General features: G+C 39.8%; 2 protein-coding genes across 5 annotated transcripts in view; one reads left to right on the plus strand and one right to left on the minus strand.

Annotated features, from left to right (window-relative positions):
- The window catches only part of vwa7 (von Willebrand factor A domain containing 7), a 38999-nt gene extending 33142 nt beyond the window's left edge, over positions 1 to 5857 (minus strand). Inside the window, exon 1 of the mRNA XM_061972876.2 lies at positions 5752 to 5857. The gene's annotated coding sequence lies outside the window, so the exon portion shown is untranslated. The remainder of the gene's footprint in view (positions 1 to 5751) is intronic.
- LOC133614707 (von Willebrand factor A domain-containing protein 5A-like) lies at positions 535 to 24233 on the plus strand. Of its 4 annotated transcripts, none has more exons than XM_061972880.2 (21): positions 535 to 1343; positions 5440 to 5524; positions 6828 to 7030; positions 7102 to 7324; positions 7615 to 7781; positions 7856 to 7970; positions 8045 to 8220; positions 8302 to 8390; positions 8478 to 8622; positions 8816 to 8895; positions 19519 to 19633; positions 19706 to 19864; positions 19943 to 20046; positions 20316 to 20554; positions 21289 to 21315; positions 22242 to 22304; positions 22735 to 22773; positions 22972 to 23067; positions 23361 to 23515; positions 23607 to 23730; positions 23817 to 24233. In XM_061972880.2, exons 2-21 carry the CDS (start codon positions 5482 to 5484, stop codon positions 23894 to 23896), a joined length of 2442 nt encoding a protein of 813 aa, XP_061828864.1. In that variant the 5' UTR covers positions 535 to 1343; positions 5440 to 5481; the 3' UTR covers positions 23897 to 24233. The 4 variants fall into 4 exon arrangements, with proteins under 4 accessions (XP_061828864.1, XP_061828863.1, XP_061828862.1 ...); XM_061972879.2 differs by lacking the exon at positions 535 to 1343 and adding an exon at positions 1415 to 1813 and having other exon boundaries at positions 5434 to 5524; XM_061972878.2 differs by lacking the exon at positions 535 to 1343 and adding an exon at positions 5203 to 5282.
- Positions 24234 to 24477: the final 244 nt, after the last annotated feature.

Consider the following 24477-nt stretch of genomic DNA (forward strand, 5'->3'; position numbering starts at 1 on the left):
GGTGGAAGACAGTGATGTACGTACAGTCAACTGGCTGATACGGACAGGTGAAGAGAAAGTCCATTCAGAAGAGGAAGTCCATTCTGAAGAGGAGGATGACTCGTTTGACCGGAGGTCTGATGCTGCTCAGTCCGACTCTCTCTCAGTCACCGCGTCCAGTCAGGACAGTCAGCGAGTCCCTGAAGATGTTGACTATGCTGCTGTTAATGGTGCGGAAGGCTCACCACAGTGCTCTGAAGATATAGTCACTGACACAGAAGTTGCCCCTCCCGTAACTGTCCATCCAGATGTGACCCCTTTGGACACTGACTCTACTGACATGTCCCCTCCTGACAATATCCCCACAGACGTTGCTTCTCCTGACAAAGACCCTCAACAAGACATTGACTCCCCGGACACTGATGCTCCTGAGACAGCCATTCTTGACACTGAGTTTCTGAACAGTGACATTCCAGGCCCTTTAGCTCAAGCGATTTGCACACAGCCTGGCCGTTATGGTCTCAGGGATCGTAGTCTCATGAACCCTACACAACGCCTTATTTGTCAGATGAATAAGCAAGTAGTAGATGAGGATTCTGCGTCCACAGTATCAGTTAATGCCTAATTGTTTAAGTTCTTTAGAGATGCAATTTCAGTTTGAGTTCTGAAAGTATTTGACCAAAGAAGAGTCTAAGTAGAACTTGAAGCTACAGGAACAACATATTGCATTTCGGAGGTGTAACAGGCATCTCTGAGTCTGTGTTTAGTTAGGAGATTGATCACCTTCTTTCTTTCCACACTCCTTTTTGAGAGAGTTTTAGAACTGACATGCACGCCAGTTTTGTTCCTAGTAATGCACTTATTATTTTTGTTTTTTGTCTCAAGTTTTGCACTGCACTCCTAAATTTAGCAGAATTTCAGGGGGGTGTATGTAACGGGTACAAGAAATACTTTGATTATTTGAGTGAAATTCCTGCTAAAATATGTATATTGTTTGTTATGCAATGAGAGGTCCAATTGCGCCATCTGCTGGTACCTGAAAGTCTGTAAATATGACCGCAAACCGGAAGCTTATTGGCAGACTTCCTGTTCTCTGCTAATGGTAAGCCACGTTCTGATATTGCTCCGCAAAATATTATATATTACACTAAAGTTTACGTGAGATTTATTGTAAGATACACAGTTATTTAATAGCAGTTGAAATGCTACGTTGTGGAATTTTCGTTTTGAATTGGTTGTTGCTCACGTCAGATGTATTACTATTTTGCACTGAAGTCGATATTATTTTCCCCCTGTAGACATCGAAATCAGCAGAGGTGCTAACCACATATTGTGTGTATGTGCGTTCTGATCACTCATTGCAGGTAATAATTGTTGCACTATGCGTTTTACGTGTCAAGACGTTCAATTTAAATTTGTATTGTTCGCCATTTTAACATGCGAACAACGTGGTCTGTCATATTCGCTAGTCACCACCAGAGGGTGCTAAAAGTCCATTTAATTAATTGTGTCATGTCTTGTATTGTATTTTGTATTTTTCTATTTTCTATTTCATAAATATATAAAAAAGGATGATGTTGGTTAAAAACCAAGTTTAAAATATGTTGTATTAAAAGATAAAAGCAAGTTAAAACCACTATACGATCACACACACGTTAAAAAAGTATACTGTTAAAAGCCATTGTATTAAGTCACATCTGTAATTGTATTTCATGTAATTGTAAAAATATGAAAATGTTATGTACTTGGGCAGACTTCCTGTTCTCTGCTAATGACATCGAAATCAGCAGAGGTGCTAACCACATATTGTGTGTATGTGCGTTCTGATCACTCATTGCAGACTTCCTGTTCTCTGCTAATGCTACCAGTAAAGAACCATATCATCCAATCCAGCCTGTGTGTGGGTTCTTGGCGGGACGGGTACACAGCAGTTACATATATATATAGACCGGCAACTACCGCCCTGTTTTCATCCTTTGCCCCACCTCAAAGGTTATAGAGAGGTTAATATATGTGCAAATATATATATATATATATATATATATATATATAGAGAGAGAGGTTAATATATGTGCAAATATATATATATATATATATACATATATATATATATATTTGCACATATATTAACCTCTCTATAACCTTTGAGGTGGAGCAAAGGATGAAAACATCCTTTGCCCCACCTCAAAGGTTATAGAGAGGTTAATATATGTGCAAATATATATATATATATATATATATATATATATATATATATATGTATGTGTGGGGGAAAAAAATCACAAGACTATTTCATCTCTACAGGCCTGTTTCATGAGGGGGGTACCCTGACGATTGAGGGTACCCCCCTCATGAAACAGGCCTGTAGAGATGAAATAGTCTTGTGATTTTTTTCCCCCACACATACATATATTGCGCTCTACTACGGTATCGAGCACTATTTTTTGGATAACCTTATTAAGACATATATATATATATATATATATATATATATTTGCATATATATATATATATATATATATATATATATATATATATATATATATATATATATATATATATATATATATATATATATATATATACATATATATATATATATATTTGCACATATATTAACCTCTCTATAACCTTTGAGGTGGAGCAAAGGATGAAAACAGGGCGGTAGTTGCCGGGGTCTAATTTGTTTCCTTTTTTATACAGAGACGATATTCTCGCGAGCTTGAATTTTTGTGGGACATTGGACTGATTGATAGACAAGTTAGTGATATGAGCAACCATTGGGGCGATCGTGACAGCTGCGTCTTTGAGAAATCTGCTGGGAATATTATCATGTCCTGTGGCTTTGTTTGGCTGCAGCGAGCTGAGTTTCTTTAACACATCATCAGTTTTAGCTTTGACAAACTTGAAGTCATCCTTGCGTACCCCTTTGTTTTTGTAAAAGTCTTGGATGTGCTGTTCACCGCAGAGGCCTGAATGAGAGGACAATTTGCTTACCAACGTCGAAGCGATGGTTGAGTAAAATCTGTTAAAGCAATTTGCCACATTCAGTTTGTCTGTGATGAGTGAGCCGTTTATTTTCAAGTTGTGGTTATTGTTTTGAGACTGCTGTGGCCCAATTGTTTCAGCGTCTTCCAGAGTTTTTGCGGGTTATTTTTATTTTCCGCTATTTTTCCGTTGAAGTAACTGGATTTGGCCTTCCTGATCATATTAGTTTTTTGTACTCTTTAAGGAGCTGTTCAGTCCTGTTTTTAGTGAACTTAGCGTGTTTGTCATTTCTAAGTTTCATAGCTTCTATTATGTCTGCATTGATCCAGGGTTCTGTTCTGGATTTTACCCTGGAAGCTTTCATGGGTGCGAGCTGGTCAGATACATGCAGGAAGTTGGATTTGATGAGCATGCCCATGCTTTTTCAACCGATGAGCAATTTAGTACATTTGACCAGTCCAGTCTCTCCAGGGCTGCTGTTAGAGCTTCGCTGGTGTACTTTTTCATCGATCTGAATCTTATTGTGTTGTGACAATCTGATACAGATTTCTGAATTTTACGTGTGCAGAAAATGATGAAGTGATCACTTATTCCGCACTCGATTACACTGCTTCTGGAGATCTTGGTCCGGTCTGATGTCAAAATCAAATCAATGACTGTTTGAGCAGCAGGGCACGGCACACTCGTGTGAATTGAGTGATCAGCTGTTTCAGGCTATGTAGCTTACAGTAATTACTGATGGATTTGTAGATAGGAGTAATGTAGTAGTTAACATAAATGACTTTCCTGCGATTTGCATGGGATTATTTTCAACTCAATGCCCACTTGACTTACGCTAATGCCCATTTCCCACTGCACGATACCTACTGGACTTGACCTGGCCCTACTCTGCATGATGCTTTTCCACTCACATAAATGGATGCAGTTTGTTGTAGCTTGTCAGTCTGGGTGCATTTGAGTATACACGTGCCAACGCAAGCTACCCTGTTGCTGCACAATTATACTCCACAGTCTGCACTTTGCTGCTGCGCTCTGTTTTCTTTCGCTGCCCTCTGTGTCTTCTTGGATAATCTTTATTGTGATCAACAGCAGACCACGTTTGCTTCTTTGTTGTTGTTCACTACCATCTCACGTTGCAACTGATGCATCCAATGTGAATTTTTTTTGTTTAACAATTTTCTGTGCTACTTTTTTAAAGAGGGAACTGACACTATAAATCAGTGGTCCCCAACCTTTTTGTAACTGCGGACCGGTCAACGCTTGAAAATGTGTCCCACGGACGATGGGCGGGGGGATTTTATTTTTTTATTTTTTTATTTTTTTTGTCATAAAAAAATACAATCATGCGTGCTTATGGACTTTATCCCTGCAGACTGTATTGATCTATATTGATATATAATGTAGGAACCAGAAATATTAATAACAGAAAGAAACAACCCATTTTTGCGAATGAGGTTAAATGGGGGAGGGAGGTTTTTTGGGTTGGTGCACTAATTATAAGTGTATCTTGTGTTTTTTATGTTGATTAAATAAAAAAATTAATTATTTTTTAAAATGTTTTAATTTTTTTATTTCTTGTGCGGCCCGGTACCAATCGATCCACGGACCGGTACCGGGCCGCGGCACGGTGGTTGGGGACCACTGCTATACATGAATCAAAATGACTAATATTTCTTTGACATATTTCACGTATATATTACATCCGTCTCTATCCATCTATCCATCCATCCATCTATCTATCTATCTATCGATCTATACTAATATATACTAATCCATACTAATCTATCAAAACTATCCTCAAGAGCAGGGAAACCTGTGAAACAGACCTGTAGAGATGAAATAGCCTCTGTGTGTTTTCCTGACCTAGGGAATAACTATCCATCAAAGTAAGATTTGTTTATTTTATTAAAATCAATATTCCATTATTAATTTACATTAAAATAATAGCCCTAATTATACAAATACATTTAAGTTATTTTAAACACAATCAATTATTTCAATAAAATCAAACAGTACATCAATACAGTTAAACCTTCTAATAATAATCACCAACATTTGCAATTTATTTTTAATTGTTCTTGATTTCTTTTAAAAACTGAAATTAAAACAAAATAAATAGGAGCGTACCCAGTCAGGCGTGGTGTGCCAAACGACAAAAAAAAAATTCTCAAGGCTGATTGGGTGTGGCCTTCTCCTGTAAACTTAACTGAGTATTCTTCCGTGTTTACTGTGGACACTTCCTCAAACACACACAAACACACCCACACCCACACACACACACACACACACACACACACACACACACACACCAACAGGTAAGCGGTAGAGTATTTGTTTAACAATAATAATAATGCTCACATTTCCCAAAAAAAGGTGTTCATGTAATATGTTTGCTCTTGTGTAATCTACAACAGCATTGTATTTTTAATATGTTTCTGTTTCCCTTTACTTAATTGTCGACTTCTTTTGCAGGAAAAAAATAAATTTTGAGAAGTTTCCTGTTGACGCCCAATCATGGTGAGACGCTGTGGGCTGCTCACTAACAACAGGGAGCCAGGTACGGATAAATCATATATCACTATTAAATAATAATCAATTCAAACAAAGTGATAATTTCAACACGTGAAAAGAATGTCAGAGACAAAGTCACAATAACTACAACTACTCCTGACTCGTGGCAAAATTAAACCACACATGTCTTGAGATGTCAGTGTAAACTTGATGTATCTTAAGGCAGTGGTGCCCAACCTTTTTGGTTGCAAATACGTTAGAATTGTTACTTACTCTTCTCCACCGACTTCCAAGCTCTGTCATAGTGTCCAAAGGTCAGGACACCCTTTTAAAGGCGTTCACCTACCAACGCCTCACATTCCTACACAGCGCCACTCAAAGACAAGGAGTGTTCTAAAGCAGTGGTGCCCAACCTTTTTGTAACTGTGGACCGGTCAACGCTTGAAAATGTGTCCCACGGACCAGGGGGGGGGATTTATTTTTTTTGTTATAAAAAAATACAATCATGTGTGCTTACGGACTGTATCCCTGCAGAATGTATTAATCTATATTGATATATAATGTAGGAACCAGAAATATTAATAACAGAAAGAAACAAACCTTTTGTGCGAATGAGTGTGAATGATTGTAAATGGGGGAGGGAGGTTTTTTGGGTTGGTGCACTAATTGTAAGTGTATCTTGTGTTTTTATGTTGATTAAATAAAAATAAAAATAAAATTAAAAAAAATTTATTTTATTTTTTTTATTTCTTGTGCGCCCGGTACCAATCGATCCACGGACCGGTACCGAGCCGCGGCCCGGTGGTTGGGGACCACTGTCTTAAGGGACTGTTCTTAGACAAGTTGTAGTCAGACCAGTCCTCAAAAACCATACCTCAGACCCATCTATTCTGTCCAACTTCCATCCAATCTTATCTCTGCCTTGTCTGTCCAAAGTCGCAAAGTAACATGTCCTTCAGCCATATCTGTCCCTTCATGATATTGTTGAAATGTTTTAATTAGGCTTAATAAAAGTGCACAATGTCAATTACTTTTGGATCTTATAGCAGCCTTTGACACCGTGGACCATGCAGTCCTCATCTGCCACCTGATACACTGAGTTCAATTCTCAGTGATGATTACTGATTTTTTTCCGATACAGTTGCTCTCTTTGTTTTCTGATGTACCCCGGGGTTCAATCCTTGGGTCTGTAATATTCTTACTCTATATGATTCCATTAGGTTTAATCTTCTCCAGACACAGTGTCTATCTTTGCACCTTTTATTACAACTTTTGTGTGTGTGTGTGTGTGTGTGTGTGTGTGTGTGTGTGTGTGTGTGTGTGTGTGTGTGTGTGTGTGTGTGGTTCAGTTCCTTTAAAGGGCATTGAAGTAGAGCTGGAGGTGAAGGACCACGTGGCCACAGTGGTGTCCACTCAGCACTATGAGAACAAGGAGGACAAAGCCATAGAAGCTGTTTTTGTTTTCCCTCTGCCCGGAGATGCTGCTGTCTGCCATTTCAGCGCTAAGGTCGGACAGACTGAGATTGTGGCCGAGGTGAAGGAGAAACAGAAGGTGAGTCGCATGGGTGATGAAGACGGAAGGGCTGAAAAAGAGAGTCCACAACCAGGTTTTGTCCTCCCCAGGCCCGCGATGAGTACGACGATGCCTTGAGCTCAGGGCAGCAGGCCTTCCTCCTGGAAGAGAGTGAGCAGAGCCCAGATATCTTCTCTCTCAGTGTGGGCAGTCTTCCTCCAGGAGAGAGCGCCTCCATCAGGCTGGAGTACATCATTGAGCTGGCTGTACAGGCGGATGACGCGCTGAGGTTTTGTTTGCCTGCGGTGCTCAACCCTCGCTACCAACCTCAGGGTAGGACACTTAGCAACACCATTTTCATTCATGCTAATCTCATATCTGCTCATGTTATTAGTGTATATACAGTATTTGCTAATGGCATGGCAATTCATGGTGTATTTTAGTAATAATAAAACCAAAACCCTGATGTAGATATTTAAGATTTGGCAGAGTTCTTGTTGATTGTACGATGTTTCCATAATGTCATGGCAATTCATGGTGTATTTTAGTAATGATAAAACCAAAACCCTGATGTAGATATTTAAGATTTGGCAGAGTTCTTGATGATTGTACGATGTTTCCAGGGAGTGAAGGTGGCAGCGTCCAGGTGACCTCTGTCCCCGCCTCTCAGGTGCCCTACAGTCTGTCTTTCTCTGCTCGGGTGTCCTCTCCTCGTCAGGTCTCCAAAATCGACTCCAACTGTTCCTTGGAGCCTCTGCAGTACCTTAACGCTGAGCAAAGCCAGGCTGTCGTACGTAAACGCTGACAACGGTTTGTCATGGTTGAGAAGTGCTATTTATGTATTTATTTATTCACTGGGTTTAGGTGAAACTGGCTGCAGGACACAAGTTTGACAGGGATGTTGAGCTGCTGATTTACTACAAGGATGCCCACCAGCCGGCTGCTGTGGTGGAGGCAGGTCAGGCGCCTGCCAAGCCTGGTGAGTTACTTCTAATTTCAAACTGATGTAAAACTATGCATTGAATGTGTTTGAATATTTTTATTGTGTTTCAGGCACACTGATGGGAGATGCGGTCGTGATGCTGAGTGTGTACCCGGAGTTCCCTCAGGCAGTGATGTCTTCACTGGCCTCAAGTGGAGAATTTGTGTTCTTACTAGATCGATCTGGAAGTATGGGTTGTCTTATCAACAACATCAAGAAGAGTGAGACTCGCATCAGCAGTGCCAGGGTAATCAGAGGATCAATAAACCATTCATTTGTCCTTCTTCCCTACGGTGGCCTTCACTCTTTGACTTTCACTTCCACACAGGATACTCTTCTGCTGCTTCTGAAGAGCTTACCAGTAGGCTGCTACTTCAACATCTACAGTTTTGGATCTCGCTTTGAACACATCTTCCCGTAAGAAAGTATAATTTGTCCAACCATTACATTCCTGGTAAGTCACACTTACACATGAGTACATGTACTTGTGTATATTGATGGCAGTACAAGTGTGGAATACAGTGAGAAGACCATGGAAGAGGCTCTGAAGAAAGTCAATGAGTTTCAAGCTAACCTAGGAGGAACAGAGATCCTTCAGCCGCTCAAACACATTTACAACCAACCCTGCATTCCCAGTCAACCAAGACAAGTAATGTGTACACGCACGCACGCACGCACGCACGCACATGCATACACTTTTAGAATACATCAAACAGGGTGAGCCAGTATCACATTCTTACTCAACTGAACAAACATCTTTTGTGACACTTCCCATACATAATTATTGCAATGACAGCATGTAGTTGTGTACCTTTTAAGTCAAATGTATGTGTGTGTTTTAGGTTTTTGTGTTCACTGATGGCGAGGTTGGAAACACCAAAGAGGTTTTGAACCTAGTGAAGAAGAATTCCACTTCCCACAGGTCAATTCACATGCACACATACATTTGGGTATATATAAGATTCATTTTGACTCATTCAGCAAATGGTTTAGATGTATCACATTTTTAATCAAATTAATTATAATGATGGATTCATCCGTTTTCAAGCATCCTTCTCAGAGGACCTTAGAGGTGAAGGTGCTGGATATGCATGCCCTAAGCTGGTGTGCTTACTCATTGTCCGCGGTTGGATGTACTACCTGTTAAATGAGGATGAATAAACACGACGTCTATTCTGGTTCACAACTTTTAATCAACTGACGCACAGAGGTAAAACCGGAAACACTCGATCCCCTCTTCACGCCCACAAACACTGCGCATGCGTTAACCCAGTATATGGAGAAACATGTTAACAATCCCCCTATCTTTTGTGGGCTTTGTACCGAGGATGTCGTTGTGGCTTGTGCAGCCCTTTGAGACACTTGTGATTTAGGGCTATATAAATAAAGATTGATTGATTGATTGATCTTTTATGAATTAAAAAAATTAAATAGCACATGTTTCTTGAGAACAAATTCATGTATTTTTAAACAACAGAAACAATAAAATCAACTTAGGGAAGAAACCATTTTCCTTCACTCAATGCTTTCAAAAGCATCAAGGGTGATGCCCCCTTTTTCGTAAGACAGTCAGCCAGTTGAGCTTTTGTTGCTGACAAAGCACTTGTTGTATTTTTCTGTTGTGAATTAGGTCTTTGATGCCACTTATATCCCAACCGAAGCCATTTCTCTGTGACCTGTTTTGTTGATCAAAGAGCATCATAGAAGGAATGATTATCAGTCACACAAACTAACGCTGGAGCATTTAGACCAGCGGTGCCAGTAGTGAGCTCAGAATAAAGGGTGGCAAGAAACACAGTGTTGTCTATTCCATCCGACATGGCAAGAGTCTCTCCAGCAAGGGTGCTTCGCACCACTCGTCGAATCCTCTTGGACTGCCAGTAAAGGGGGGAGAATGTACCTCCTTTTCCCATTAGGGTGATCAACATGCCCCCTTGTGTATCTCCATCAGGAAGCTTTTCTAATGAAGCATCGCTGAATACAGTTAGGTTTAAAGCATCATTGCCCAAATGTTGAAATTTCAAAGTCTCTTTTTCAGCTTTCAGTTTACAAACCAACTTATTAGCATTGTGAATTGATTGCACAGTCGCATTCTTTAGACTAGATGCCATACTGCAAGAATCAAACATTACATCAGGTCTTGTCTGTTTTGCAACCCAGAGTTTCTGTCCCATTTTTGATCTGAGTTGTTCTTGTTCTGTTTCATTAAGAGGAGCATCTCTTTCTAGAGCACAGACTGGCTGTAAGTGAATGGGGTGCAGACTTTCAATGTAGCTGTGCTGATGCAACTGTACAGATTCATTAACAGTTTCAATATCCATTCCCAAATAGCAGAAATTGTCATGTTCCTCACGTCCCACTTGGAACTCAGACTTCAGTTTAGGGATCACATTTTCTGAAAAGTTTGATGAGCCTGCCCACAGAAAATCATCTACATGACATGCGAGTACACCCGTCACTGTGTTTTCATCATCCAGCCAATAAAATACTGCTGGGTCTACCTGTGACACTTTACCACCTGTGCTCAGCATGATTTCCTTCACCTTGTACCAATAGAGAGATGCATCAGCAAGGCCATACACACACTTCTTCAGTTTCAAAAGAACCCCCATACAGTCAGCTTCTGGGGGAGGACTGACATAAATGTCTCTCGACAACTCCATCCCCTGTAAAAAGGCAGACTTGATGTCCATAGAATGGACTTTCCAATGATTTTGACAAATTACACTGAGCAATAGCCTTAGAGATTCAGAAGCACATGTTGGTGAATCTTTTTGTAGATTTTTTAAATTAAGTTCTTCAAAACCCCTTGCTACAAGTCTGGCCTTGGGTACAATACCAGTGTCACTTTCTTTGAGACTACAGACCCACCTAGTGGAGATACACTTTTGGCCTGTATTTTCAATCCCTTCAAAAACATTATTGTTTTTCCAGCTTTCTATCTCTGCCTGTTTGGATGCATCAAATGATATGTCTTTTGTTATGAGTACATCAGCCTCCCTGGCAGCTGACTCAGTGTTAAGATGTTGTACACATGACATGTCAACTGCCTCTTTTAGTCCAGTACTGCCATCAGGCTCAATATGCTGCACATTATACCAGTTTTTATAGGTTCCCGTGGCTTTACCTGCTTTACTGAGTACTTTAGCCTTACATGTTACACTTGTGTCTCTTTTCATGAAAGTTACAATCTGTCCTGTTTTTAGCTTCACATTAGAAGCAGGGACAGGATTATCACAGGCACTGTGATTCATTTGAGGTGCATTTGTTTGAATGACACCTTCACTCATGTTTCCCTCGCCATCACTGTCATGTTCATTTTCACCGGCTGTGTTTTGTTCATTGTCTCAGCTACATGATGCTCTGTGTAAAACATCTGTGTCACTATCATTGGTTATGTTCTCCATGTTTTTCACATCCTGTTTCAGTGTGAACATTACTTTGTGTAATTTTCCTGTCATTAATCTGTGTGTGCACCTTATTAAGTCTTGAGTTATGAACTCTAACTAGAATACCTCCATGTCTTACAAACACAACGGTTCCATCTTGACCAATCACCACTCCTGGTCCCTACCACTCTGTACTATCTCCTTGTTTATAGGAAACCTTTTCTCCTGTCTCATATTTTTCATCCGTGTCTCTAAGCTGTTTTCTTAATGCCCTTCTTATCCTCTCTGAACATTCAACTTCAGTGAAAGCCTTCCTTGAGGCATGCAAAGCTGATGTGTTCTCCTACTCTTGTGCTCACTGTAGTGCCCTCTAGTGCAGGCAGCTTATTTACCAATACATTGGGAAGGTTAGGATTTTGACCAAATACCAGTTGATGTGGACTATAACCATGTACACTGTGCATGCAGTTCTTAGCCATTAAGGCCCAGTCCAAGACAGTGCACCAGTCACAATCCTTTTCCCGTTTAACTTTCTGGACAATGTTTGTGAGCGTCTGATTATGACGTTCCAACAGTCCATTGCTCCATGGACTGTATCCTGCGGTTGTCTTGATCTCGATATTGAAGTTTTCTGCCATGTCCCTGAACTCTCCATTGTTAAATTCTCCTCCGTTGTCACTGAAGAGCCTTTTGGGAGGACCATGGACACTTATCCATGAGTTGACAATTACAGAAGATTTCTTGGTTTTCACAATTTTTCCAGCGCTGAAACGTGTGAAATGGTCCATTATGTATAAATACCAAATGCCTGACTCCAGCTCGTGCAGGTCCACCGCCACCATTTCATTATATTCCGAAGCTCGAGGCAAACCCACAGCTGGCTTTGACTTTTTCTTGCTATATCTTTGGCACGTGTCACATTCATCCACTAATTGTTGCAAAATAGTGAGACAGTCCCTGTCTTTGTTCCCTGTACTTTGAATTAGCTTATGCAGGCGATCTGCTGATGCATGGCCAAATTGTTTGTGAAGTTTGAGAAGGACCTTGTTCTTCTCGATTGTGGACATATTTTCTGTTATGATCAGGACTTCATCTTCAGCAAATAAATCTTGAATTTGACATTCCATGTCATCATTGTCTCTTATGTCAACACAGTAGTGTCCTGAGCTGGTAAACTGAAGAGGTATCTGCTGCTTAAACATCACTGCCCTGTCGTTTTCCATGTCTAATGTAGTTCCTGCCTTTTTTAATGATGTTTTACTCAGCAGGAGTGGAATATCGACTTTGACAACTTCTGTCTCAATGTTACACTTTGTCCATCCTATTTTAGCAGGTAGACACACTTTTCTGGTGGAATGAATCACATTTCCATCTCCAAAATGAAACTGTCTGTTGCTAGACCTTTCTGTACTTCTGAGCTTATTTACCTACTTTTCATTGAGATTATCTACATAACTTTCATGCCACTTTTCTCCACACACTGTGCGAGTGCAGGCGGTGTCTATGATTGCTGAGCCTGCAGCTTCAGTCATAAAAATCTCAGCTTTATTTGTTAACAGCGTGATATTAACTTCATCAAAATGATAATTTTCAGTCAATTTTACTCGTTCGTGCTTCTTGTGCGGGCAGTCCTTCCCCCAGTAGCATGTGCTTTGACACACGGCACAACGTGATCGTTTACCGTACTTATCCAGTGGGTTTGTACCCGGTAACGGCGTCACCGATCTTTGTTGTCCACGTTGAAACGGTGTGTTCCGTCTTCCTCTCCATTGTGGCTGTTCTGTGAGGAAAGCTGCGTCCTGGTTCAGTTGTATCTCGCTTGACGAGCTCGTTGTTTTACCTCCAGATATCCGTTTGAGAGCTGACTTCATTGACGAGAAGCTTAGCTCCGTGTTAGCCGTCAGTGCTAACTGCCTGTCTTTCTCATCGAGGCAGACTGTGTTAAGAAGTTTAAAGGCTAACACCGCATCAGGGAGTGTCATATTGTACCTTTTCATCCGGTTGTAGCGCTGTTCAAAGTCAATAATATAGTCCACCATTGAAACAGAACTATTTTTGGTGATGCGGTCGAAGTACGTTTCATATGCGCGATCCTTTTCCTCTTTCAGGAAAACGTCATCCAGTTTTGCAAATAATGCCGTCATACCGTTGTCATTGTCCTACTCCTCCGCAGATATCTCTGGCTCTTCCTTGAAGTCCCAAAGCCGCAGCCAGTGCTTGCTTTTTCTTATCGAGTTCTGTAACCCGCGTCCAAATGTTAACTTAATTTTTCCAGCACTCGCATGGCTTGGACTCGTCAAACCACGGCGGTATTTTCTAGTTTGCAGCCATCCTCAACCATCCTCTGCTACCAATGTTAAATGAGGGTGAATAAACACGACGTCTATTCTGGTTCACAAATTTTAATCAACTGACGCACAGAGGTAAAACCGCAAACACTCGATCCCCTCTTCCCGCCCACAAACACTGCGCATGCGTTAACCCAGTATATGGAGAAACATGTTACACTACCAAATTATCTCAAATGCTTTTGAAGACGGTTTATGGTAGAAAAATCCAATCCAACTGTTATTTAACTGCACGTACAAAAGTAATGCAGGAAAAAATAGAATGTTAAATGTCTTAGCAGCAGAGGTGGGACCAAGTCATTGTTTTGCAAGTCACAAGTAAGTCTCAAGTCTTTGCCCTCAAGTCCCGAGTCAAGTCCCAAGTCAAGACAGGCAAGTCCCGAGTCAAGTCCAAAGTCAAGACTGGAAAGTCTCAAGTCAAGTCCCAAGTCCTGCATTTTTTAGTTTCGAGTCCTTTCAAGTCCTCTTAACCACAGACTAATATATTTACACAGATTGTGTATACTTTTAAAACGCTGTATTTATTTATTAAAACAAGTGCATTTGAAATGGCAGGGAAAAAAATGGTGCTGACATTGCACTTCATAATAGCACTATTAACCAGTCATTTTAAACATTTAACTCATTCCTTTACAGAATAAACACATTTGAAAAAACAAGTGCAACTGTACTTATTTGCACAAAAGTGTTAACATTGTATTTCCATGGCATATTGCATTGTAACTAGTTCCACAGCAGTTTGTATCCTGTTCTTACCTTATCTCATTGATCTCATCTCATACTGTATGTTTGTTTATGTGTGTGTTCACATGAAAAACATAACAAATACATGAACATAACAATGAACAGAGTTGTACTTTTTAGATGTCAGGGCCCTATGCAATATGTACGCATTTTCTTAATATAGGCAAATAAAGGTCAGTTGTATACTGTTTGTCTTTTTGTAGGTGGCTAAAATTCGCGGTGCTGTTGACCGCCGTCTAACGTTACGTTACTGTGTGTGATACATTGACTAACGTAACGTTATGTGTAGGTACCTAATGCAACCCTGCTTAAAAAAATCACTTGACAAAAAGTATGAATAAGGTAGCGAACTGCAGTGGACGCAACAGATTGCCGTGTTTGCAATGACGTTATAACCATAGACATCTTATAAGTAGATGCAGCATTAGCTGCATCTACTTATAGAGAAATTCGGCCGCCATCTTGAAGTGGTGATGAGGAGCCGGCGAGCAGCCTAAACTGACAGTTGACAGGTAGAGAGCAAAGATGCCAGGCTGGTGTTCAGCGTTTTCCTGCTCAGAGAGCGCGCTTCAGGACGTGCTAGATTGTACAGACTGGAGCGTGTTCCGCGAGGGCACAGACAACAATGACGAATATACAGACACTGTGCTGGACTGTGTTGGTAAACTGGTCGAGGAAATAGTCCCCACATACACAGTAAGGGTTTTTCCAAATCAGAAGCCCTGGGTTGATAGATCGGTCCGAGAGGCTTTGAAAGCGCGCACCTCAGCCTACTGCAGAGGGCGCGCGACCGGCGACATGCACGCGTACAAGGCAGCATGCTATGACGTCAGGCGTGTAGTGAAGCAGGCAAAGGGAAGATACAGAGACAAAATGGAGTTTCAATTTCATCAGGCTGACTCCAGAGCTGTATGGCAAGGAATCAGAACCATGACAGACTACAAAGGCAGCCCCCCCAAGGTGAATGCTGATGTATCCCTGGCAAATGAGCTAAATACCTTTTATGCACGGTTTGAGGCTGCAAATTCAAACAGCAGCACTCATGGCACCGCAAAAGAGGGTATGGCCACTGGCAATGGAGACTCAGCATTTGAATAACAGAACATGACGTGAGGAGAACCTTTAAGAGGGTGAATACCAGGAAAGCCACAGGGCCAGACGGCATTCCTGGTTGCGTCCTAAAAGTCTGTGCTGACCAACTGGCACAGGTATTCACAGACATATGCAATCTGTCCCTTGAACAGTCCGTCATCCCCACCTGTCTGAAAAAATCCACCATTGTCCCTGTTCCAAAGAAATCTGCCCCTGCCTGCCTCAACGACTACCGCCCCGTAGCCCTCACCCCCATAGCCATGAAGTGCTTTGAGAAGCTAATCAAAGACCACATATGCTCCTCCCTCCCCCCCACTATAGACCCCATGCAATTTGCACACTGTCCAAACAGGTCAACCGACGATGCAATCACACACGTATTGCATACCGCCACAACACACCTGGACAAAAGGCAGGGTAACTATGTGAGAATGCTGTTCATAGACTACAGTTCAGCATTCAACACCGTAGTCCCATCCAAACTCGTCATCAAGCTCAAGGACCTGGGCTTGAACTCAACCCTCTGTCAGTGGGTCCTGGTTTTCCTGACAGGCAAACCACAAGTGGTGAGAGCAGGGAACTGCACCTCATCAACCATCATCCTCAACACCGGTGCCCCCCTGGGCTGTGTTCTGAGCCCCCTCCTCTATTCACTCTACACACATGACTGTGTGGCTGAAAACACCACAAACTCCATTGTGAAATTTGCTGACGACACAGCTGTGGTGGGCCTGATCTCCGGTAACGATGAGACGGCCTACCTGAGTGAAGTGAAGAACCGAGCACTATGGTGTCAGGAGAACCACCTCGCCCTGAACGTCAGCAAGAACAAGGAGATCATAGTGGATTTTAGGAGACGGGGGGCAAGGAACTACAGTCCACTCAGCATAGGCGGGACGCCGGTCGAGAGAGTGACCAACTTCAAATACCTCGGAGTGACAACATCAGAAGATCTGTCCTGGACCACACACATAGACAATGTGGTGAAAAAGGCATGACAGCGTCTCTACTTCCTCAGGAGACTCAGGAAGTTCAAACTAAACCACAAGATCCTCAGAAACTTCTACTCATGCACAACAGAGAGTGTCATGACTGGAAACATCACCTCCTGGTTTGGGAATAGCACCGCACACGACTGCAACAGACTGCAGAGAGTGGCCAGATCAGCCAAGCGCACCATCGGAGGTGTGCTCCCAACCATCTGCAACATCTACACCAGGAGGTGTAGATCCAAGGCCAAGAGGATAGTGAGGGACTCTAGCCACCCAAGCAACTGCCTCTTCTCACTGCTGCAGTCAGGCAAGTGCTACCGGAGTCTCATGGCCAACACGGAGAGACTCAGGAGGAGCTTCTATCCCCAAGCCATCAGACTGCTCAACTGCACCGCTGATTAACACTTGTCACAATTGCACAAAACCGCACGCACAAGAATCACTTTACTTACCACTGTAATTACCGGACTACAATACTCTTCATTCAAAGACTGTAAATAATGTAAAAGCAAGAGTATAAAGAAGTCATACTGTTCCATTACCTCTGTTCATACTACTGTCACTACTCAACAGCCAAAAGAACTGTAGACACCTTAATATTTATTACTTCCTATACTGTATATAGTGTGTATACTGTATATACTGTTATACTATTTGATATTGCACTGGTACTGTATGTGACAACTGTACTTTTACTTGTACTGATACTTCTCCCATAACTACTGGGACTTATTGTGCAACTTATTGTCTTGTAATTAATGTACATCAGATTGTTGTATTTTTTGTATGTAGTGTATTAGATTCAGCAACTAGTGTTTGTCTGTACGCAATATCTGAAGAGCATGGAAAAAAGCATTTCACTGTGGTGTACTCTGCATGTGACGAATAAAACCCTTGAACCTTGAACCAAATGAGCGAACTGTTGAAAATAGGAATCGGGGGATTACTTTTCACTAGTAAGATTTAACATTAACGTACTATTGGTTGTATTTTGTGAAAAGAATATTACCACAGAGTTGAGAAGGAGCAAAGATCTTCAATATTTGTATGTGAAAATCACAAAGAAATCTTCTGGGGGAGGATGACCTTCCTACAGGGGTTTGGTTTACAACTTTTCAGCCCCACCTAAAACTAAATTCACCAGCCGCCACTGATTATGACGCATTCTCATTTTAGGAAAAGTATAAGACAATACTTTATTAACAGTATAATTGTAACCAGGAATAAGTCTTCAAGTAACAATATTCAAATACTAACATTGTTGGGTAAGACAGAATTTGGTTTTATTCTGAATCCAGTGAAACAGATTGGTGGTTTTAGCTGATATAAAGACTTTCAGGTGTTTATATATGTTAAGGTTTAAGTATTTGGCAGACGCTTTTATCCAAAGCGACATACATAAAAAATACATATAAAACAATCACTGTAAACATTATAATTTAAGGGAAGAATGTAATACAAAATATCAATATATATATATATATATATATATATATATATATATATATATATATATATACATATATATAGATATAGATATATATATATATATATATATATATATATATATATATATATATATATATATATATATATATATATATATATATATATATATATATCAAGTGTCAAGACAGGATAAACTCTCTGCTGCTGCAGCAACAGAGATACAGTCTATAGGTCCATAAGATATATAGATATCTAATATATTCATACATTGTTTATGTAGAATATACGCATATATACATAACCTAATCATATTTTTTCTTCAATTTAAAAATAGCTGACCGTTTTTTTTCCCCCATCTCTGGGATTATATTTCCAGTTTTGATCTTGGACGTCTGGTCACTTATAGCATATAAGAATATTCTATTAATGTTAAGCAATAATAATAATAAAACACACTAAAACATGTGTCCTTTATCACAGCTACACGTATGACAAAAAAGTGTGTGAAAATCAGTGGTATTCAGTGAGGTAAAATTTATTAAATGCGCTGACAGTTCATTGCTCCTGCCAAATGAATTGCACTGAGTGGAGCGGGTCACCACTCCAAGATGGCTGCCCCGCGTCTCGTCAGCGCCAGTATGCAGTAGCGCTCCATGCTGTGTCTACTTATAAGATGTCTATGGTTATAACGTTAGCAGTGAGTTGACAGCCTCACTAATTTAACTACACAGCAAATAAAAGTCACGTTACTTAGCCAATAAACGTTATCTTACATTCAAAACGTACTCTTCTTTGTGCAACTTCAAATGTCGAACGAAGTTGGAAGTTGTTGCGTCTCCGTCTGTAATCTTCGAACAGCATGTTTTGCATACTGCAATTAGTTTTTTGTTGACCGAGTCGTAGTTTTTATACCCGAACGAAACCAATTTTGGCATAATTTTTTCTCACTGGCGCGTTGTTTGACAACTCTTCTTTGTTGGTTGTCCTGCAATTTGATTGGTTGAAGGCTGTGGGATGAAAACAATGTAGATTTAATTTGATTGACTGCTGTACTGAGAGCACACACGCTGACAGACACACACTTGTACACAATGAAAGATACGGAGCGCTCCTGAATAACGTTTTAATCTTTGTGTTTTGGGGAAAGTAGCAAGTCTTGTCAAGTCAAAAGGCTCAAGTCCAAGTGAAGTCACAAGTCATTGATGTTAAAGTCTAAGTCGAGTTGTGAGTCTCTTTACATTTTGTCAAGTCGAGTCTAAAGTCATCAAATTCATGACTCGAGTCTGAATCGAGTCCAAGTCATGTGACTCGAGTTCACACCTCTGCTTAGCAGCAACATGTTAAATTGAATGCCTGTATAAATGGCTTTCTGAGGATACATAATTACAAAACTGTTGCTATAACTTTGGTGCAGTAGTGTGCAACTTGCTGATTGGCCTTCTATAATATATATATGCATATGTGTAATATGTCTATATATGTATGTATATATGTGTATACTGTATATATAATCAACGTGGCTGTCTTGCAGGTGTTTCTCTTTTGGGATCGGCGAAGGTGCCAGCACTGCTCTCATCGATGGATTGGCTAAGGAGGGAGGAGGTCACGCTCAGTTCATCACAGGAGCCGACAGAATGCAAGCAAAAGTTGGCAAAACATCAAGACTTTCAATATAAAGATAAATCCCAAATAAATAATTGACACTTGTCCTACACCAGGTGATGCAATCGCTGCAATTTGCTTTGCAACCAACAGTGAAGGACATTTTGGTCAAGTGGGATCTGCCAAAGGGAGTGTCTGTCACTGTCTTGTCTCCACCTCTCACATCAATTTTCCAGGGTCAAAGGTCCCTCATTTATGTTCAGCTCACTGGACAGGTCGGTCACATGTTTTGTCTTTAAGCACATACAAGAATGATATGTCATTTGGTTTCTAACCCCGCTGTATTTCCTCAGAGTTCCGAGGCAACAGATGGCTGTGTAAGTGTCGAGTACAGCCTAGCAGGTCATCCGTACCAGAACCAGCTCCACTTCGCTCTACAACCCACAGAGGAAACTGGGTAATGCAGGTTTCATTCATGCTTTTGACACACTACTAACTTCAATTATTGGCACTTGTTGCTAGGTAGAATTTGTGAGACATAATAATTTGTTTAATCATATAAAAATAGCATGGCCGGTCACTCTCACTGTTTCTTTGGCAACTTGGGGAAGAAAACTTCACTGCCCCACACAGCAGACAAATAAGGAGTATTTATTGACATATGAACTTACTGCTTTGTATTAAATTTAAGAGTTTGTGATGGAAATGAGAAGTTTTTGCTGTCAGCAGATTAACCATCCATAGACTGTGTGCTCGGACTCTGATTCGCTGCTTGGAGACAAAGGAGACCGAACGCGGTGGACAGCAGGATGAGACAGTGAAGGTCCAGGTGGTGGACGTCAGCGTCCAATCAGGAGTGAGCAGCTCCTTCACCGCCTTTGTTGCAATCAACAAAGCAAGCAAAGAAGCCGTTCAAGGACCTCTGCTGCGCAGAAATATTCCAACACCTTCCATTAACTACAAGGGTGAGTTAAAAAAAACTACCATGTTAGCACAGCATTACCGTATTTTTCGGACTATAAGTCACAGTTTTTTTCATATATTTTCACTTATACTCAGGAGCGACTTATGTGTGAAATTATTAACACATTACCGTAAAATATCAAATAATATTATTTAGCTCATTCACATAAGAGACTAGACGTATAAGATTTAATGGGATTTAGCGATTAGGAGTGACAGATTGTTTGGTAAACGTATAGCATGATCTATATGTTATAGTTATTTGAATGACTCTTACCATAATATGTTACGTTAACATACCAGGCATGTTCTCTGTTGGTTATTTATGCCTCATATAACGTACACTTATTCAACCTGTTGTTCACTATTCTTTATTTATATTAAATTGCCTTTAAAATGTCTAAAATACATTTTCCCAAAAAATGCGACTTATACTCCAGTGCGACTTATATATGTATTTTTCCTTCTTTATTATGCATTTTCGGCAGGTGCGACTTATACTATGAAAAATACGGTACATTAATAATATGTTAGAATAAAGACAATAAACATATTTTTGTCACTTTGTGGTTACATGCCAAATGCTTTACCTTAGTACACGCCCAAAATAAACATTTGTTGCTTTCACAAAGGTGTCAGTTAGTAAATGTCACTACATTTCACAATCACCTTTTTCCAAAGTGATTGAAATATTTTGCACTGTATTTCTCATACAATATTTTTTTCATTCCCAAAGCTTGTCTTCTGATGGAAGGTGCAACAAGTAAGTAGCATTACTACTGTACCTGTCTTATTTCAGAAAAAGATGGACGACAAACAAATGTGTTTAACAACTATTTTTCCTACTAAAGAGTTTACCACTTTTGTGATGCAACCTTTAATTGCACAACATGGTATTTACTCATGAAAAGTACTCTTACATAAGTATGTTTTGTTGGCTAATTCTGAGGTAGTTGTTTTTTTTATATAATGTGTTAGTTTTTATTCCTTCACATTTAGAATGAGTCTATGCTGAAATTCATCTGTAATAAACGCAGACAAGATTATTTCATTTTTAACATTGCCTTTTACTCTTACTTTTGCGAAAGGTATTTTCATACAAAATGTATTTGTATTAATGATCAGTGAAAATGTAACCATGAGCATCATTTTTAAAACTAATTAATTTTACATAAAAAAAATAATTTTGTCCTAACATATATTTTCACACTGTTTGCCAGCTGTTTCTATGCCACAATGTTTGCTGTACAGGGGCCTTTCTGTTGAGTTTTTTTTTTTACACTTGAAAAAGTTTTCCTATCAGTTTGATTTGCTCTTTAATCGTGATAATATTGTAATATTCAAAAGACCAGTGTTTCTCAGAGTAAAAAACTCGAGAAGCTTATGGACTTCCTCGCTAGCAGTTGCAGTAGAACTCCACTGAAAGTCAAGCAAGAATAATCAAATTATTTTGCGATTTTCTATTCTATTTAAGGAAGGTTCAAACTTAACATAACTATTGATTGTGAGACAGTTATTGTATATTACTGCACCATTAAACGGATAACTATAACATTACTTTTGCTTTTTCTGGCTCACATGTTTTTTTCAACACCAGAGTCGGTATACCATGCATCAACTCAAGGCCTGTGTGTCTTCCAGCAAACTTGCTACAATTAATAATTGCTTTTGCTCTTTATTCTTTTGCAGAAAAATCTAAAGGAAGTATACCTATGATGAAGATGCAAAGCCCGATGCCTCCTACTTATTCTTGTCAGTTGACAGACTCTTTGATTTCTTTAATTTATTTGTTTTATCTTAGCTCATTCTGACAAAATACTGACTTTTGTGAAGCAACCTTTTGTTGCGCAACATGGTATTTACTCATGAAAATAACTTCTACTTAAGTACCTATTTAATATTTCAAAACCTTCCATGAAAAACTTGAGTGAGTTCAAAATCTAACAAGTTAGCGCATCATTACGAAAAATAAAAAATTGCTAGAATAAAGTCAATAAAAACATTTTTATTACTTAAGGTTACATGGCAAATAGTGTACCTTCAACACTTTTATTTATTTTATTTTTCTCTCAAAGGTGTTGGTAAGTTAATGTCACTGCATCTCACAATCACTTGTTTACAAATTGATTGAAATATTTTGCTCTTTAATTCTCATATAATAATCTATTTTTTATTCCCAAAGATTGTGATTCCATTCAGATGACAATGGAAAATGCAGACCGTAAGTAGCATTAGTACTGTACCTGTCTTATTAGAGGAAGATATGGATATCCAACAAATGTGTTTAACAACTATTTTTCCTACTAAATAGTTTACCTTTACAACGCCAGAGTTTACCGTGCAGCAACTCAAGGCCTGTGTGTTTTCCAGCAAACTTGCATACAATTATTAATTGCTTTTGCTCTTTATTCCTTTGCAGAAAAATTTGAAGGAGGAATTTTTCATTCACTTAAAATGAGGATGCGAGGCTCTAAGAAGAAATCTGCACCAAGCACGAGGAAATCTGCGGATTCTTGTCAGTTGACAGCCTTTTTGATTATTTTAATTGCATGCATCCATTTTTTTTATTAATGTACGGGTTTGAATTTAGCTAATCCTTACCTGACAAAAACACAATGTACTATTGTGCTGTATATTTCTTTGATTGCGTGCAGACAATGTTCTGAGCAAAATATTTTATATGTATGCTGTGTTCTGTAAAGTTGTTGAACATGAGTGCACCATACTCCACACTGGTTTAATATAAGATGCTTGATCTTCAGTGAACTATCAAGTTGAATACTTGACAAGACCTCCTTTCCCCTGCAGGTGTTGAAAAGACTTTAGCCAGCTCGTCGCCTACAGACCCTTGGCTGCAGTTGGTTTCCCTCCAGAAGGCGTCGGGCAGCTGGGAGCTCAAACCCACTCTGGCTGCTGTGCTAGGAAAGACCAGCAAGGAGGTGGAGAAGTTGAAGCCTGCATCGGTGAGTCCTTGTTGGAAATGATAAATGTTCCAGGACACTTTTTCCCACGCTTGTTTATGTTATTTTCTTTCTTTTGATTGGATGAGCTCAGGCGAATGAGAACGTGTGGGCCACCATTCTGGCTCTGGTCTGGCTTCATGGCTTCAAGTCAGATGCTGAGGTCGAATGGAAGCTTCTGGCTAGGAAGGCTGCGTCATGGCTCCTTTCTCTGAATGGTAAATTAGCTCACACAATTGTGTGATGTTAATATTTGTATCCCATCAAATGAGAATGTTGTGTGTGTGTGTTTTTTTTTCCAAAGCACCTTCTGTGACAGACTGTGTTGTGGCTGCAAACACTCTGTTGGGCTGCAACGTACAAAAAGATACACTGGGCCTGTGAGGTGTCCAATACAAAGAAACTTTGTCAACATTGCACTATTTTCATCCAATCTGCTTTTCTTGTCTGCATTCCTCTTTGATAAGTTGCTCATGGGTCAATGTCATGTTTTCTTACACAGATCAACTAAAAGTGGCAAACCTGAAACCTATAGAACCATAAACAACATTATAGGGAGTGCATACAGCTACACAAAGGCCATACACACAACTCATTGTGTTGTCTTGAGTGATTTTATGCTAAAACTATGATTCTAAATCCAGTCCCTTTTATTATTCTAATATTTCATTCTCAAATAATTACTAAACGACACAATAAAGATTTCAAGTGGAATATTTAATTTTTTGTGAGTTGAGATGTGTGTGTCCTTAATTTGTGTGTTTTTCAGCAGTGTAGTTTGGCAATAACCGCTTTAGTCTCAAATGAGTGCCGAGTTAAAAAACATAGGCATTAACATCTGCGGTTGTGGGTAACCTGCTGATGTGTTTTTTATCAACACACATTAATTCATGTGGGGTTAATTTTTTAAAAATACGAGCGTCGTCTTGTCTATATTGGACTCATCTGTTTTGTATTTATGATGA

The sequence above is a fragment of the Nerophis lumbriciformis genome, linkage group LG17 (genome assembly GCF_033978685.3).
Source record: "Nerophis lumbriciformis linkage group LG17, RoL_Nlum_v2.1, whole genome shotgun sequence".
NCBI lineage: Eukaryota > Metazoa > Chordata > Actinopteri > Syngnathiformes > Syngnathidae > Nerophis > Nerophis lumbriciformis.

What these genes read in the sequence shown, in the direction of transcription:
- LOC133614707 (XM_061972880.2), top strand. Translation starts at nt 5,482, where the DNA reads ATGGTGAGACGCTGTGGGCTGCTCACTAACAACAGGGAGCCAG. An exon ending in CACTAACAACAGGGAGCCAG is followed by an intron (nt 5,525 to 6,827) that starts GTACGGATAAAT and finishes TGTGTGGTTCAG; the next exon opens with TTCCTTTAAAGGGCATTGAA. An exon ending in CCCTCGCTACCAACCTCAGG is followed by an intron (nt 7,325 to 7,614) that starts GTAGGACACTTA and finishes CGATGTTTCCAG; the next exon opens with GGAGTGAAGGTGGCAGCGTC.